This window comes from Glossina fuscipes, unplaced genomic scaffold (assembly GCF_014805625.2).
Source record: "Glossina fuscipes isolate IAEA_lab_2018 unplaced genomic scaffold, Yale_Gfus_2 142, whole genome shotgun sequence".
Classification (NCBI taxonomy): domain Eukaryota; kingdom Metazoa; phylum Arthropoda; class Insecta; order Diptera; family Glossinidae; genus Glossina; species Glossina fuscipes.
In genome coordinates, this window is record NW_023998485.1 from 945,464 (window position 1) to 965,197 (window position 19,734).

Genomic DNA, 19,734 nt, shown 5'->3' on the forward strand with positions numbered 1-19,734 from the left:
GGAAAGATATCTCCAATAAACAGATGACTCGCGTAATAACAATTGTTTTTACAGAAAGGAAAGAAAGATCGTTGCCTTCAAGGAAACCTTTAATATCTATTAACACAAAACTAATTTACGTAATATATAAAACTCAAAAAGTTTTATAGACATATTAGTTCGCTGTAGTGGACAATTTTTATGTCCTAGGTTGCTTATAATAAGGATATGTTAAGCTTGCAGCACGTATGACGGCTTAAGATAATCCAATTCTTCATAGTACCAATCGAATGGAAATTTGTTCTCCCTCGATCACTTGACAAATGACACGACATTTAGAATATTGTTTATCATTTTATAACATTAGTAGTAATAACACGAGATAATGAAAAAATACAACAATTTGCTTGGAATAGAACCATTTTCTTTTCCCTTCCCACATGAACGCTCTTACAAAAACATAATTGTTGAAGTGATGAATTTACTTTACTTTAATTAACTTTTTGGACCGCTTTACAGAAAGGTTTTCATAAAAGGAAAGAGGGAAAATTAAATTTTCGGTATAATAAAAATTAAAGAGAAAATGGTCAAGCCTTTAGCCGAAGTCGACCTAGATGAGATCGGGAGGTATTTAATGTTTACTGTTATTAGTTCAACTTTGTTTTGAAACTATGTAGAACGTTAAATAGCTGACGTAGAGAGCTGCTTAAAATGGAACGTTTTAATCAAATAACTCCTACCGAGGTAACTTGTCTAATCTTTTCTAAACTTTTCCACATTCTAAGACCTTTCAAGAATGATCAAGAAATTATTGAAAAGGTATCTTGACTTTGACGTCTTCGAAATCAGATATTATCATTATCATAATTAGTTTAGCCAGAGAAATAAATTTAGAAACTAAAGTCTTAAAGCCTCTTGAAAACTCTGCTGGACTGGAGATTTAAACCCAAACAAACAGAAAAGTTATACTCTATTTTTGTATGCACTTAGTGCTATCGAACTGAATATTAAAAATTAAATATTTTTGCAAATAAAGGCTTAGTTTCCGTAAAAATGGTGGTGTCCAAGAGGTTCAAAAATTAAGGTACAAAAATAAGGTTCAAAATTCAGCGCAGTTAATTTTTATATTAAATTGCTATTATGAATCAATTTTAAAGCTTAAACGTACTGCCATAAAAATAAAGGTCCTCGTGAAATTTCTTATATAGAGTTATATATGGCTAATTTTCATCCTAATATTCATCACAACATATTAAAATGTAGACTTTTCTACTCTACAAAAGACCTGATAATACTTATATAGGGTTAAAAAGTAGGCCGAGATGGTCTAAATATTGTACACTTCTTTCTTTTAATTTAAAGTTACTATTACGATCTAGTTTTCATCATGAAGCATAGAAAATTAGGCCGTTTTATCATATGAATTTCATATAACAACTTTTCAAAACAGAGCGTTATTTGGGGTGTGGTCGAAAAATTAGACTGACCCGAACCATTTTCAATAGCGTTCGTCTTTGGGTCAAAGAACATCTGTATACGAAATTTCACCAAAAAACATCATCGAAAATAGCTACCGGTAGCTTGAACACAAATTTACGTGCACCAACGTCAAATGGACACGCAGACAGAGACAGGCGGACAGACAGGCCTAGATCGATTCAGAAAATGATTCTGCAAGTCATAGGTTAGCCTCCGATTGTTGACAATCTTCCATTAGTCAAAATTTATTAATATCTCCTTGAAATTTACCGTTTACTTTAAGGTGGAATCTCCAAACAACAGACTCCCGTCAATGCTTACTCCGACCATGCAAGCCAAAAAAACCAGTTTTTTGTAAAATTTGTTTGATATTTTCTTGTCTTCGCTGCAAAATAATTCAAAATTTTTATTAAAATGGAATTTATGATTAAACGTTATATTGAATAACTATTGCATTTTATGTATTTAACATGTAAATTTTAAAAATACATCTTCGTTCCCTGTTAAATGTTGTTCAAATTGTTTTTCAGATATATTAATATCCATTAAAAATGTTTTTAAAACTATACAATAAAAAGAAATTGTATATATATATATCTATATATGTATACACATATATTTTACATATTTTATATATATATATATTGTATATATTATATATATATGAATTACTTCAAAGTCCAAAATTTATTTTTTTTCTACTTTTTTTCTTCTCTTTACCCATATCTCTTTCTGTCTCTTTCTCTGCTTCTCCGTTTCTTTCTTTTCTATCGAATTTACGCTGTCGCTATATTTGTTTAAAACACAAAAAAACTGTCACTTACTCGAAATATTTACTCTTACTTTTATTGCAAAACTATAACAAACACTTTTGCAAAACTTTATAAAAATTTTCGAAAAATTTTACAAAAAAAACAAAATATATTTTCAAAATTTCAAAAACGAAACAACAAACTTCTTAAAATAATATAAAAACCACATGTTTTAAAAACTCGTACATATTATTAAAAAAACAATGATTTGACACGCCCAACCAACCAACAGGTACATATTTCAATTGCATAATGTTTATGGTAGCTTCATCCGTTGTGTCAACGATTTTAATATTAAATTATCATCATCGAAATGCTGATACACATGAAATGTCCGAATGGGTAAGTTTTTTGTTTTTGTTGCTGTTAAAAAAAAATAAAAATTATGTAAAGAAAAAATGTTTATCAAAAGAAATTATCCTCACACTACTAAAATAAAAAAAAAGTAAATAAATAAAAAAAGTCCAATCCAACAGAATCCCAAATCAGTTTCAAATCAATCAATCAATTCAAATAAAACATTCATTTTCACTTCAATAGAATGACCACTCTCTTTAAATGTCTTATCCAATATGAGTAATCAAAACTATTTTCATTTCGTTCAAAGCAAAATAAAAATTCATTACTACAATATATGTGTGTCATCATGTGTCTATAGCTACAAATACTTGTGTGTCTATTAATACATATATATAATTATTTATATATAAATTTACATGCGTGTGTTTGGGTGTCTAGCATAAGTTTCAAAATTATTATTAACTTCTTTAGTTGTATTTGTGCCAAGTAATTTACTTTCAATTCTTATTTGTTACTTTTTTTAGTTGTAGTAAAAAAAAAAAAAAAAAAGTCTATTCAACGAAGAAAACATATCATAACGAATTCGATTATAAGGGAAGGCCCTTCTTCGCTGACCAGGCTTAAGCCGGACGATGATGATTATTCAAAAAATATCTTTAGATATCTTTTAAAAGCGAGCAAAAAATAATGAGATTACATTTTTTTCTCTCTGGCTTTCTTCTTCTTAATAAATCCACACGACTCGTAGATTTAAGAATACTAACTAAGGTTTATTGCACTTTAAAATCCAGGTCGCTCTTCAAACATTTTATTGACTTAATCAAGCGTGCGGTTTTACTAACTATAAGTTTAACAAAAGTGAGAATACCTCAATTTTTTGATGTCGACATCATCGCCATAATGAAACCATTCCAGATTACGGCTATAATTATTTCAATAAATAAATAGCGAGTGTCTCTTGATTACACGTTTACTCACATTTTTTAATAAGAAAGATTACCTAGACAAAATTATAATTAAGTACTGCTTTATAAAAAAGTTTTTGCTGTTAAGAGTTGAGAGTTACCACATATACTTTATTTTAGTGGAATAGAAAGCGAATGCATGGACGTATACAGATATGTACAAAAGCTTCCAGTTCATTTTTGTAAGTTATGTCTGTAAATGCGTCGAATCAGTTCATTATTAGCAGCAACCCTCATCAAGTTAGTAGTACAATTATAAATAAATCTTGTAACTTGTAGCAATGAATTTAAAACTGTTCGTAATACTTAGAACTATACCTTAGAGAGCCTTTGACTAGGCTTTCGTCTGCTCATTCTATTGTCTGTCATTTCAACCATTCTTCTTTTCGGTCATTCACTTATTTATCCAAAAGCCTCTCTGAACGTAAGGCTAATAAAATTTTCTTTAGTTATTTAATCTTCATCTATAAATCCTATATAAAAAAAGTCCTCGACGAACTCTATATAATGCCGTGCATACATGAATCGCGATTTCGTTCTAAGATTAATTAAAAATTTTCTCATTCGTTTTTTTTTTTTTATATCATTATAATAAAATCATTTTTTATCGTTCATTCCTAAGCTAAAAAAAAAGCCTCTTTCCCTGCTTTGGTAAAATCTGTCAATTTGTCAAAAAAAAGAAAAAATCTTCGTCTACCAAAAAATATGTAATGAAAAATATCGTAATGTTGATGTTGGGCCTAATGAATGGTGTTTATGAAGACTTTATCATATCATCACATCCATATCCATAAGATTGCTACAACTGTTTGTATTCGTGTGTATATAAAATATCCCTTCTATATGTCACGTAATCTATGTATATACGTTACAAATCGATTTACTGAAACATAAGTAATCAAATAAATAAAATAATATAAAATAATCAGCCAAAATTTTAAATACATATATAGCGTTCTGTTTTCTTCTCTATACAATTTTCAACTCTATTACGCGTTACCCAAACGAAAGAAAGAATATCTGACGTTCAAATAGTCTGGATCAAGCACAGATGTTTAAAATAATCATGCAAACTAATTTCCAATCTATTAGACATTAAATACATATATATGTATGTGTATGTAATGCAAAAACGTTTGGAGGACTATTTTAGATTCTATAAAAGTTTATAAAGTGTCGTAAAAGTTACAACTTATTTTTTTGAAAGGAGAAAGTTTTCTTAACTAAAATCTGCTTTCACTCTTCATTGTCGTCTGAAAACATCTTTTTTAAAGAAAAAGTTATTTTGAAATTCCTATACATATTTTTCTTGCTTTCTTTTTCTTCATTTAACATTGATTAAATGATGGCAACTGAGCTAAACTAAACAAGCAATGATTTTGCAAACCTTTAAAGGATCATTGTGAGGAGTTTGTTATATTTTTCTATTAATAACTATACAACAAAAAAACTGTATATATATATCAAGCCTTCGCTTCACACTTCACGCGTTCGGAACATTTTTGACTCAACACAATTAGTTTTTCCTTATTTATTTAGTTTACTTACACATGAAATGCAGCTAATATAAATTAGCAGCCGAATTTAAATGGCTCTTAGAAATGAATTTTATACTAAGTGTTATCGATAAAGATTAAAAAGCATTTAAAGAACAATGAACAAAATTCATGTATAAATAAATACAGTAAACAAAAGAAAAAAGAAAAAAAATAGCATGTGCACATCTAAAGGGACACCAATAACCAGCGTAAACCCCTTTTAGAGGTGTATCCCCGATGTCATTACAAACATGCAAAAGTTAGGCAACCGATAATAGTGAAAAATGTGGTTAAATTTTCGGATCCCATGAAGATATCGAGATTAGAAAGTAATCTAGACACGATATAGGCAAAGAGCGGGTATTTAGAAAATTTGAATTGATAGCTTTTTAGGGACCCGATTTGGATTGTTGCAAAGGATACTAAAAGGATCGAAAAGCTCTTAATTGAATTCACATTGACTAAGCATTAAGTAAATAGAGTTCCCAGATAGGATGCCATCAGGCCTAGTCGCACAACTCTACAAGTCTTTGTGATTTGATATGGGCAACCACCAATTCCATCTGTAAACCAGCTGTAGAGAAATTTCGATGCCAATATTCCTCTAAGAGATTCGAGGTTTCAATATCACCGGAAGATTCGGAACCACTAAGAGAGATGGAAGAGTGATATGTGGATATTCTTCTTCTAGAATTAACAAATTTACAAAAGCATTTAGGATTGCTACGAAGCGAGGACTCGACTCTATGTAGGCAACGTTGACGGTTAATGTCGTTGAATCCCTATGTCTCACCGAAGAGTAAACGAAATAGTGCTACGCAGTCCCACTTTCATATATTTTTTAAAAGGTGTGTTTTTCTTATTTTTATCGTATTCAATTATTTTATTGGACGATGGCAGGCAAGTACTATAAAGGGGCAGTTGTCTGCTCGGAAAGAAAGAGCTAGGCTTAATAAATTATAGATGGAGGATTTTAGGGTTCCTATAATCCCAGCAGTGAAATCTAACGTAATGTGTGAGAAATGAGATTTAAGCAATACAATATTGGCTTTATTAAGATCATATTGTATAGTTACGCAAAAGGGATTTAGCATATAAACCATTTTACAACTATCTCTGGGAGAGAAACAAAGCAACGATCTGGCAGTATCGGAATAGGGTTATATTGAAGTAAGTCTCGATGAAATAATTTATTAAAAAAATACACTGGCTTACTCAAATGTTAAAGCGGGGACCATACTGCCATATGAATTATCACTATAGGGCCAAGGTGTTTTGCGGTCAATTAAAGCCACCCAATATTATGGCCAAAGTGAAGTAAAGCAAATATATATATACTCTTCAATTCGCCAATTTTATTGTAATCAGCTTATAGTAATTATTGTCAAAACACATAAATAAATAGATAAAAATATTTGTTTTTCCGTTAATTTTTTCTTTCTCTTTTTTTTATTTTTAATTTCTATCTCTGGAACAGAACTGTTTGAATTTTTATTTTGCGTTTACATTACGCTTCAAAAAATGTATTATTTCTATTTCATGTTTAGTAAATGACTAACAAACAGATTTGCTATTGTCTTTGATTTCTTAGTTTGATATACAAACATTCATTCTCCATTTGCGCGGTATTACAAGAAACCCATATAATGTGAAAAACAAAGATAAGCTGTATTTAAAGATCGTTGATCTTAAACCTAACGTGCCATTTGGCCAATATGAGCGATATGGTCAGCTACTCTGAAAATAAGACGAATACAAAGTTTCTCTCGACAAAAAATGTCATGAAATCTTATTTGCGTTTCATAAAACAAATGAAATTAACGAGAGCATTGAGTTTATTGTAGTAGGAATTTTTAATAAGCGGTGCGAAAAGCAGTAGTGTTAAATATAGCCGGAGCAATATAATTGACCAAAAACAAGCCGCATTAAAAATAAATTAAAACCATATTCGTCAATTCATCGTTTTACAATTGTTTGAGCAACTTTACAAAACTTAGATCCCGACTTTTTTTTGCACATTGTTGGCATAGCGTTTATCGCATCGCGTCAATCACTTCGAAAATAGGTTGATATCAAAGTATAGTCCAAGAAACTTACCACTTTGCTGTGGTGGTGTTCAACCCATCAAGTGACGACCTTTTTCTTGTATCCATTCTTGTGCAAATAGCACAGAACTGGTTTTTCACTAATACTTAGTTCTACAGGAATTCTTGGTTAACTAGAGCGCTTCGCTACTTTAACTTTGAAACTTCAAGAGCCGAAACGGAAGAACGCTTTAAGAGCTGTTTTATCGGCGATTTTTTCGTAAATTTGCAAAGTCATCTTTTCCAATTACTTTTAATTGAATTGACAACCGTCACAGTGCTTTTTTTCGGATTATCTATGAACTAGTAACTTTCTCATGCTCTGTAGTAAAATTAAAATTAGGAAATGCTTGTTAATTCAACAACAATAGTAGAACTTCGCAATGAAATATATACAATAAAATCAAAACTTCAGAAGGCTAACACGATAGGGGTTATAAACACTATCGACTATGAGTCAAAAACCTACGCGTATGATCATTTTCATTAATCCACCTTCATATAGTTTCAGAAACCAATTGGTGGGACTGGAAGGGGATTATTTATTATGAGTTGCTTCCATATGGCCAAACGCTAAATTCTGATCTCTACTGTCAACAACTGGACCGTTTGAAGATAGCGATTGACCAGAAACGGCCAGAATTGGCCAACAGGACAGGTGTGGTGTTCCACCAGGACAACGCTAGGCCACACACATCTACAGTGACTCGCCAGAAACTTCGGGAGCTTGGTTGGGAAGTTTCAATGCATCCGCCATACAGTCCGGACTTGGCACCAAGCGATTATCATCTTTTTCTTGCATTGTAAAATTTCTTTAATGATAAAAAATTGGAATCTAGGGAGGATTGTGAAAATCGACTACTAGAGTTTTTTGCAAATAGAGACCAGGACTTCTATGAGAGAGGCATTTTGAAGTTACCTTTAAAATGGCAACAAATCATACAACAAAACGGTGCATATTTGACCCAAATCGGACATGTTAAATAAAGTCCTGAAGTTCATATAAAAATAATGGATTTCTTTTTCCCCAAACTAATATTATAAAAATACGCAATCAAAGAGTATATATGTTATACATGTAAATCTTATTGCTGATCTCTATTCTATTAAAATTTGATCAATAATTTTGAAGACAAATCTCTTTTACAAACCGAACAAATGGGTTATCCCTCGGTGCGATGTACTTTCTCCAGAAATATCCCTAACAATTGAATTTTCGCATGTAGTGTAATGTATTACACTTAATGCAAGTCTTTTTACATTTCGATGATCCCCATTTCAAACGAAAAAAATAAACTCGCGTAGAAGAAGTTTAAGAAAAAAATGACATTTGCAGTTTATGTAAACATTCACTGTGAATTAATAGGTTACCAGAAAATGTTATAACATACGGTCAACGATAGCACAACAACTATTAGCATCCGGTGCTGTCTAAAAATCTCACTCACTGATTCGTCAATAGTCCTCCAATAACTGTATATTACCTTAAGACTTCATTGAGTGATCTGTCAACTTGTACAAACATTGTTTTCAGATAGAACAATGGAGTGATTTATAGGCATTTTGAGAATTCGAAATGAAATGGTAAATAAAGTTCTTTAATTGCACAATATTTTTGGGTTTAAATTTGTTAAAGTTCAAAAAACGAAATTTTTATAACATGTATATTAAGAAGAAAGTACGAAAAATTGATCTCAATAATTTTAGTTGATCTGTTTATTAAAGTTGACGACGAATGACCCTATCCAGTACAGTGTCTCCAAATCTTTCAAACAAGTTCATGGAGACATCTTGTACACTTTGCGTCAACCAAACATCGATTTTCTTTAAAAAATATATATTGTTTCTATTTAAAAATCTTTGTAAACAAGCTTCACAAAAAAAGAAAGGCAATATTTCTAACAAATTTCTGCGAATGACTTTGACTTCTTTGCTTGAAAACAATATAACTCTTCGCATGGGCTTTTCTTCTTTTTGAAGAGCACTTCCTAACTTCAAGCTTATCTGCAATTATTTATTATATTTACCACATTGCTTAAAAAAAGACAAAAAAGTACCAAAAAGCATTTCCTGTTTAACGTAATTTAATTACCTCTATAACTAATGATTGTAAATATTAAAGGAAACTAAGAAAAAGAAGACAAAAAATTTTAAATCAAATGTAAATAGTAAGCAGACTGCAGGATACAAAAGTTCTAAATAACCGTAACAAGCGTAAAAGCATGAACAAAACCAACAACAAAACCAATAACAGCCACCAAAATACAAGCGTTGAACAGTCTAATTAAAACGTATTTCGGATGAGGATTATTTTCATTTTCACCTAGTGGGTCAGAATAACCATGCAGTAGTTACTACGATAAATAAAAGCAGCAATAGTTATGTTTAAGTTTGTTTTTTTTTTGAACATATTTCTTATCCATGTATATATTTTCACTTTCAAACGAGGCAACGGAAGAATGAAACCTGAAACAACATATTTAAACAGTCGACCTAATGAATAGAAGAATAGTAAACATCAAAAACTATAACAGAAAACTTTCGCAAACGAGAAAAAAATAATAAAAATATCAGATTTTGGTTTAAAAATTTAAAAAAAATTTCTTACTTCTTCTTCTAACTCCTAAAACAATTAAGTGAATTGGTAATTCTATTTCATAATATTGAACAAAATGTGAAAAAACAACGACTTGGTAAAGATTTTTACATTGTCTGCAAAAAAAACGTTCACGTCAAGGCACACACTTTTCTTGCTAATCCTTTTAGAGATAGTTAGCAAATATTATTACACTCTTTTTGCACTATTTTAAGAATTTTTTTCCTTCTATTTCAATTCTCCTCTATAATGTGTTCACATCATATTTCAATAAGTAAAAAAAAAAAAAAAGACAAAAAATTCACCTGAAAATGTACTTAAACCGCATTAGCAAAGTTTAAATAATGGAAAAATATAAATTATGAAAAATTGAATTGAAACTGTATTCTTAACAAAATACAATAAACTTTTTCATTTCTGGTTTTAAATCTGCACATCGATTTCTGGGGTTTCCTAATAACTTGATAAATTAGTCTTCTCTTACGAGAAAACGATTTTTATAAGTGATTATATTTAAAGGCAGAAATAGACACAAGCGAGAAGGTTATGTTATTGTCGATGGTTATAAAAAAGTGAATAGAATAAAATTTATCTTTCGCCTTTTAGTTCACTGACAGGTATTAGTAAAAAAGAAATTATTCTACCACGTCGTGACGTCCACCATAATTAATTTGGAACTATTACACATAGCTTCAAGTTCTTTTGTTTGATACCAATATCGACGATATTATTAAGAAAAAAATAAACCTCCACCTCGTGCTGTCCAACATCTTTATTTTAGAAGGAAAACATTTTTAGGCAGGTAATATATATTCACTTGCGACATGTACAAAATAATTTTAAACATTCGGTCTTGTTTACCTTATAATTAATAAGCATAAAATTACAAAAAAATTAAAAAATAAAAAATTAATCATTTATAATTTTGTGAGGGATTCGCCGATTTTTTTCATTTTAACACATAAATAACAGAATTTTTCGTAAAGTAAATGTGAAAAATTTCAGCCTTCTATCTTTTATAACTTGTGAGTAATGAGCAATAACCCACAAACCGGCAAGGAGAGTGTTTACAACACACATCAGACGTAGCTTAATCGACTCATAATTTCACGCTGACCAAGAATATATATACTTCAAAGGGTTTTTGAAGCTTTCTCTTGGGTGTTGCAAACACTATAACAAAATGAATATACCCCCCCATCCTTCGGTACTGGGTATAAATATAAATAAATAAATGAATAGAAAAGTTTTACATAACCTAAGTTAACTTTAACATTTCATTTCCATTAGTTATCTCTCTCTTTCTCTCTCTCTCTCTCTCCATATCTATCTCTCTCTCTTTTTTTGCTTCTCTCTCTCTCTCCCTCTCTCGAAAATAAAGGAAAAATAAAGAAAGCATGCCGAAGAACGAGAATATTATAAAAATACACAGTCAATGAGCATATATATAAGAAAGAGTAAAATAAAAATGAAGATCGAATATCTATAAAGCTGATACCATTAGTGTCCGTGAAACTGAGCACTCTTCTTTGGAGAATTAGCTTCACAAGGAGGAGGCGTTTGATGAACAAAATTTTATTACTGACCTCTATTCTATTAAAATTTTGTCAAGAACTTCGATGACAAAGTCTTCTCGAAAAGTTATTTTTTATAACCCGAACAAACGGGATTATGCTATAAACTCTATTCCTCGTCACTTGTAAGCTCCTTCCTTCATTAGGTAAATACTTAAGGAGACTTTCGCTTGGTTTTTACATAATGAAGTTACAAATCTAACGATGTCTTGAGAATAAGTTGTGAACTTATTTTTTCGAATGGGGAAACCCGAGAAATCCCTCTCCTAAAAAATAAATTTTTATCTAATACACATAAACTGAGAACTTTTTATTTATTTATTTATTTATTTTAATTCTACATGTACATGAAAATCAACTAAACAAATAACAGTCAAGTTCAATTGGCTCTTAATGCAAAACTTATATTAATTAATAACAAAACTTAGTATAAGTATAATAAAACAAATAAGAAGAAAAAAAAGAAAAAAAGCATGTAAACCATCAGCAGAGATCTACACTTATAACCGGTACAGGACCATATTGCAAATGAACCCCGAAGCCATCGCAAACATGCATAAGCCTGGCAACCGATAATACTTAACAACAATTCATTTTCCAATCATAATGACTTTTAAGGATAAAAGCTAGTTTAAGTAAGACACAGGTAAATCGGGCGTATTAAGCAATGTTGCTTTAATGGACCTTGAAGAGTCCGATAACGAGAATAAGTGGTAGACTTCATTTAGGTTCTTGCAAACGACTCTGAGCGGATTGAACAGCTAATAATTAAATTTACACTGACTAAGCTTAACCAAGATAAAGTCTCTAGAGAAGCGGTTAGGTACATTAAAGCTTATTTCACCAAGTAATGAAGGTGAGTCAATAGCACCATTTATTACTTTGATTACGAAGGAGACGCCAAGAACAAGCCTACGTTTCTCAAGAGACGGTAAGCACAGCAGAAGCAACCTATTTTCATAGGGAGGAAGAGAGGCAAACGGATCGCAACCCAAATTTCTAAAGGCAAACGGCAAGAATTGCTTTTGAACAGATTCAATCAAATCTACGTAGCACCTATATGAAGGAGACCACACAACTGAGGCATACTCGAGTATAGGTCTAACCAAACACATGTAAAGCATTTTCGTAATGTAGGGATCATCAAGCTCTTTGGACCACCTTTTCATAAAACCAAGCGCGGATCTAGCTTTGCTTATCGAGAGCTAAATATGCAAGTTGAAACGCAACCTATGGTCAAATAGAAGCCTAGAAAACTTGACAGGTAAACTCTAACAAGTTGGTGACTGTAGATCGCCCTTTCCGAAAGCCGTGCTGGTGCGGAGAAATATACGAATTAATGGCAAACGCCAGATGCTGAGTCACAATTCGCTCGAACAACTTTGGCAAGACACTCAACTTGACTAGGCCTCTGTAGTTCTCAACAAATTGTCTACTTCCAATTTTGGGGATAGGATATAGGAAACTGCTCTTCCAACATGAAGGGAAAACGCCTAAATACAAGGACAGGTTAAAAATCTTTGAGATCACACCACATAACTCGACAGCGCAAGATTTAAGTACACATGATGGAATTCCATCAGATCCAGGCGAACAACTATATTTTAGAGAACTCAACCCTTTAAAAACGTCATCTTCCGCAATAACCAAGTTAGGTATTGAAACCGAGTTAGTTATAGGATATGTATAGTTTACTGATAAATCGAAATTAGCAATCGAAAAGTTTCGTCGGAAATACTCAGCAAACAGATTTGAGATTTCAAAATCATCCGAGGAATCAGAGCCATTAAAAGAAACATGAGAGGGATATGTGGAAATTTTTTTTTTTGGAGTTAACAAATTTAAAAAAGTATTTAGGATTAGCAAACAGAGAGGATTTAATGAAGTGAAGGTATCTGCAGTAATAATGATGGCTGAGGGAGTTAAATCTATGCCAGAATTATCACTGTTACACCAAGTGACTTGAGGCAAGTTGAAGTCATCCAATGCAACGACCAAATCGGTGGGTCTAGACCTCTTGGCCACTTCACAATTGAGCGCAGTGTGATTCTTGTAAATGGAGATATCAGAATTTCGGGGAATATAGGAGCAGGTTATAAATAGATGTTATTATATATATTATATTGTAATTAAAAAGTAGACTTACTTCATTTTGCTTCATAAGCATTTGATAAGATAATCTATTATAAATTACTGCCGGCCGACAACTATTACCGAAATCGTGTGCAGATAAATTTTCATTTTCGTATTACCACATTGGATCTTTTACATTCGCTTTACCTCTTCTTGGGTTTTTCATCAGAAGTTCAACTCATATCGTTCGCTGTATGCAGTTCCATCTGCTGTTTAGATATCGCTGAAATATGAAGTCGTTATGAGTACAAAACTGAGACCGAATCGAAAGAAGCTTTTCATTAAACGGAAATTGATAAGCGCATTTGATTAGCACACGTATCTGATATGGTGCTGTGAACTTGAGAATACATCGGCTGGTTCATCAAATCCGAGTGACTTAAATAGGAAAATCTTAGCAGATCTTAATTTCGACATTCCAAATAAGAAATGCATCAAGTACAAGAGAAATATCACTTTCAGAATTATGACGGGTTTCCGAAGTAAGCATTTTCGAAAAGCCTTTCACGAATAAACGCAGTGAGCTATTTGAGCCGAGAATAGTGAAACCAGATTAAAAATACACAGATCACAAATAGCTGACCGGAAGATAAAAGAAAGTAATATTATACCGTATTATGTCTGGTGTAGAAAAGCGACGCCGTACCAAGCGAACTGTCATCATCGGCAAGGATTCACGGGGCGCCGCTTTGGGATCTCAGCTGAGTCTTTCTAAATTCTCCAAAACCCATTCAGGATTGGTTAACCAAACATTGTTCTTTATGATTACTACTGGTTTGACTTTTACTGTTATATTCCAGTATATTTTTCCATCGGAGATACTAATCCAAACTATGTGAAAGATCTTAATATCTGCCGACGTAAGCTTGGCTTACTCAGTTCTCACACTCGAGCGCACCCGTTCAGAAGCGTCACATCCATTGAGCGCACAAGTAAAAGATTTCTAGTTTATGTTAGATTTTATTAAATCCCAACGAGCACAATTCATTTCGGCTAGAAAGCTTTTGTAAACAGTGTAGATTGACTTTTTGTATCTTCCGACCCGAACGAAGATATCTAAATAGCGTTAATTGAATTAGATTTCTAAAGTGTTAAATAAAGGAGAAGTTGTCTTTTAAATGAATTTCCTCTCGACATAGTTTTAGATTGAATCGTTATTTGCATTTTCATGTCTAAGCCATGCGTAAAGAATCACTGTTAAAGGAATAATAGGGGTGTCTTTACAAGACTCTTACATTAAATGTAGTATTTGAGAGACCTTTAATTATACTTCCAGTTTAAATCTTTTCTAAGGGCAGAATTGAATGTAAAATATTAGAATTTAATTTATAATTACGATGGTAGGCTATGAAAAATTCTATTTACCCATTTACACGAAAGTTAAGATTAAAAAAAAAACACGTAATATGTGCAGAAATATTAAAAAATGTCGTTTTTGCGTAGCAAGAAAAGACTATTTATTTATTTATTCTCTCTGACTCTTATATCTTATAGTCAGGAAGAGGAGTGTTTCAACTTGACTTTCTTTAGCACACCATACAAAATAATTTGTTTGAACATATTTTTCCGTGAGGTGCTAAATAACCTCAGCGAGTACGTACGGCTGCGGGCCAAAAGTTTGTATAGTGGCATTGTACGAAATTTTAATATTTTATATACTATTTATTTTTACTTATTTATTTATTTTTCTTGACTTTTGTGTTTGATGAAGCTCAGAAAATCAGTTCAATTTTGCTTACAAAAGTTGCTCCACACATATCATTGCTTACGTCTATTAATAATTACGAATAAGCTAAGCGGATAACTGGCTCGCACTCCTTTGTAGATCTCGCTTATGTAAATGAAAACAAGATTAGACTACTTAGTAATTAAAACTGGATAGGAATTGAATATCCAAAGTTATCTCCTATCAATTGTCGAATCAAAATACAATTTTCAACGGATGCTTGTTATATTCAGTCCTGTGATATGGAAGATACGATTCTGGAGTTAAAAAAGTTTCAAAAGGTACCAAATTATAACTTAATGAACGCCATAAAAAATCGCTTCAGAATCTATTCGATCAGCTCTAATGGGTAGCAAAATGAATTTTCTATCTTTATTTGGTTCGGGACAGTAAAGTTTCGATTAGATTATGAACGACTTTAACCTTGACATATCATATATTTATATTAAAAGACTGAAACTTAACAAATTCTAACCGCTAGCAACTTAAGGAAAGGGTAATCAAAACAATCTTAAAGCAAAGAAGATCGAAGCAATTATAAATTGCTGTGGTAAACCAAGAAAACTGCTATAATCGTTCATAAATCTCTATGTAAGTAACATTGGAGATGTTCGATTTGTATTTCTCTCCATTAGTTATTCGATTTATTGATTTGATATACCAAAGTCATAATATCATTAATTGTAACAATTCGACAAGGAATCCGGCCTCATATAACAAAACAAGCTGAGAAAATAGTTGCGTTTCCCACTTGGAATATCCTATCTTCGCCGTTGCTATCTGCAAACGGTACCCTTTTCGATTAATACGAGTTTAACTAGATAAGAGCCGCGAAAGACGAGACAGTTTTTGTCCCGTAGCCAATAGTAGTCAGCGATGGACAATGCTTTGATTGATAAAACAGCGGATCGGACTACTCTTTATTCTCAATGTATAACATGCCGCAGACACACCGCTTTAGCTAAGCGTGCCCGCATACGACTGCAAGCTAAGTTAATTTAATCTGTAAGATAATTTAACCTGTAACTTATAATAACAAGAAAATTACATTTTTCTCCAATTCTCTCGAAGCCGTTTTGAAATACGTCATAGGAGAAAAGAGTATATATATTATTTTATTAGTGTTTGACTAGAGTATGATAATATCATTAGAATTCGCCTTAAGCGTTGAGTTTAATCGTCCGTATAACAATATTAAATAACTTAAAACTTCCATTTTTGTTTGTTTATAAGCGAGCATGACTTTCCAAGATATCGGCTCATATTTGCGCAGCTGAATCCTTTTTTAGTTCCTGTAATGAAAATCTGCTTCAGCGATTATATTTATTATTAAATACAAAATATTTGTAATTACAATAATTAAGAGTCATGTTTAACGATGTTTTTGTTGCTTTTGATTATAGATTTACAATTGAAAGCTTTTTTGTTCTAGCCCATTATCGTTTAAACAAAAGGTTGAGAAGAGAAAAGGGAACAGAACGCTCTATGTACATTTTATTTAAAGTACATCACATTTAATATCGGTTTATTGTATTAAAAAAAAAAAAGAAACAATGGCATGAAATTTCATTATATAACGATTCTTTTAAAACTATTTGATAAGAGTCATCAAAATTTTTATCACTTACTCGCAAACATGGAAAAATATCATTTATATTTTTTTATTAATTTAAAGTGAAATCCCTTTATGATTAAAGACCAAATTAATTAAAGATTGGCTTTTATATATTTAATAATTTATTGAAAAACGAATACGAAAAATCATTGGGTTGGTTACCAGATACGTGTGGTATTCTTATGTTGGCTGCCATGGATCTTACGTATGCATCGTCCGGGTAGACCTATAATATTGGATTTTTCATCTACCCCATGCTCGGATACCTCATCAGAACGTAAACATCAGATATTATCCGAAGTGGAATTGAAAGAGCGGTAGGCTTATTATTTAAAATGAAATAATAATAATACTAAATAAATAAAAAGGAAAATACTTTTTCCTCCCTTAATATGAAAAAGAAAAAATTATCAACTTTTTCTATATTTTTAAACAGATCGTCGAAATCATTGTTGGCCAATGTCTTGGACATAGACGACGACTTTCGCAATTGCCGACCAATGACGCCAGGCGGTACTTTGCCACACAATCCTGCTTTCTATCGAACTGTTTATGGGTATTTCTTTTATTACAATTGTTATAATAAAATTTCTTCTTAAATAAATTTTCAACTTTTATCCTTTAATCACATTAAAATTAATAACAGACAAGGCGATGACGGTAGTATTGGTCCAATAGGCAGCACCCGAATGCCAGATGCTGTAACACATCATTCATGTATAAAATCTTCGACCGAATATGAATTAAGTTTAATACTAAAAGAAATACGTTTTATAACCGATCAGGTAATTGAATAAATATATAAAAAAAATTCATCAATTTTCACTAATAAAAATACTCACGATGGTATATATTACGTTGTACTAAAAATTTTGCCGTATCTGCGTAGGAGGCCCGTCTAGAAAACATACCAGTCCAATTTTTTATAATTGTTTACAAGAAATGTATCTTTGAATTTCGGCAAGACCAGCTCGGATGAATATCAATACTTCGTAATTTTCCTTACCAATTTTTTTACTTAAGTTGCTCAGATCTTACTGACAGTCCCACCCTACTAAATCCTGTCATCGTAGAAGAACACTATTACTACTAACACTTAAACTATAAAATGCCCACAGAGCGATACTCGTCCTATAAATAGTAAAAGCCAACGTGGGCAATTTCAATGCTTTTATGAAAGAAATTTTTTGTCATGTAAATATAAATGCATATTTTAGTGACTAATTTGCCACAAATTTCGGATCTTTTCCTAGAACAAGGAGCAAATGATCCTCTCAAGGTTACTTATTGCACTATACGTTGATTTTTCATGCCAAAGTGTTTCTTTCTAAAGTTATGTAGTAATTGATGGTAATTGATTTTGATAAAACGTTTGCGCAATTGAAACTACGGTCTTTAATTATATATTCGAAATTTAGACCTTTCAAATTATTTCAAAACAAATTCGTAAACTTTCCTCTCGAAAATCTTACATGTATAATACACCAAGAAACTTTTAAATTTATAATTTATATTACATAGTCTCAGAACAACATTGCAGGGCATCTAATTGTTCTTCTCAACTAATGTACTCCGTTTGATGACAAAAATTTTCCTCCAACTTGATATATTTTTTCTTAGAGTAAATAATACTTATTGTATTAATAATATTTTTTTATAAAAATACTACCTAAACACTAAACAACTTACCTCTCCGACTGACCGCACAATTAAAATATTAGTTACGCAAGGAGGATGAAGAAGATGACATTGCTAATGATTGGAAATTTGCCGCTATGGTCGTTGACAGACTGTGCCTTATCATATTCACAATGTTCACAATATTAGCTACAATAGCTGTACTGCTATCAGCACCACATATTATTGTCTCGTAGCTATATGAGAGGCGAGGTGGTTATTGTTATTGGTTTTATTATAAAATCAATTTGTTAATTATTAAATTAATAACGAAAATTTTTAAATAAATTCAATTTTCACATTTAATTCATAACGCAACGTTTCTTTTAAACAAAAATAAAGAATTACATTAAAAAAATCCAAAAAAGATAAAAAATCAACAAAAAAATTGAAAAACAATACAAAAAAAAAAAAAAAAAATTTATTATTCATAAAAAATTCAATAAATAAAATAATTTCCTCCAAACATAAACTTAAAACGTATTATAAAGCATTCTAATAATTTCAATTATTAATAACCTTATTCTATACACATACACTCATGACGTTTTCAACTTTATAAAGAAAACAGAAACATTCGTTACCTAAATTTGCCTTCCTCTATTTCCTCCCTCAATTTCTTTTTCGCCCAATATTTTTATCTACCTTGAATTTACCTTGAATATTTCTATCTTATACCCATTAACAAAGCAGTATACTTCCAAGAGAGAGTCAACAGAAATATCCAGAGAGTATTCATATTTTTGTTCGACTTAAGCTTAGAGATATGTATGCCCGTCTCTGTCTACATTGTCTGACCGTGTTGTAGATCTTGACGACCGGACGATAGACTTATTCATATAAGCTTTGAAGATGGTTTCAATCCCCACCATCACATATGGTGCAGTTTTAACTATTATAATTGAGTAATTATGCCTTTTGGCAGCGAGCGCAAGGTAATGCGGATGTGACTGGCGGTAACTGAGCTACAAAACCCTAGCACAAGCTAGTTCTGTTGCCAAAAATATCAGGAGCAAAAGAAAAAATACATATCTGGGCTCAGCATTGAAAATGGATTTTCGCCAAATTGGCTTTTTCACTCAATCCATTCCCGACCTTTAGAAAAAAAAAAAAAATGCTAGATAAACGTGAATCTTTGCTGAATTGTGCAGAAACATTTATGAACTATTACACGTAGGCGTATTGTCTCGCCTGTTTTTCGTTCGTTAAAGTAGTGAAATTAAATGAAAAACTAAAAGCTGGCAACGTGATATATT

General features: G+C 31.5%; 1 protein-coding gene across 1 annotated transcript in view; it reads left to right on the top strand.

The window, feature by feature from the left end:
• LOC119641118 (neuronal acetylcholine receptor subunit alpha-7) overlaps positions 1-18,771 on the top strand; it is an 88,757-nt gene extending 69,986 nt beyond the window's left edge. The window contains exons 8-12 of the mRNA XM_038039578.1: positions 2,503-2,612; positions 16,967-17,118; positions 17,238-17,357; positions 17,448-17,586; positions 18,523-18,771. Of these exons, the coding sequence (XP_037895506.1) occupies positions 2,503-2,612; positions 16,967-17,118; positions 17,238-17,357; positions 17,448-17,586; positions 18,523-18,675 (674 nt within the window). The 3' untranslated portion in view covers positions 18,676-18,771. The remainder of the gene's footprint in view (positions 1-2,502; positions 2,613-16,966; positions 17,119-17,237; positions 17,358-17,447; positions 17,587-18,522) is intronic.
• The last annotated feature ends 963 nt before the right edge of the window (positions 18,772-19,734 follow it).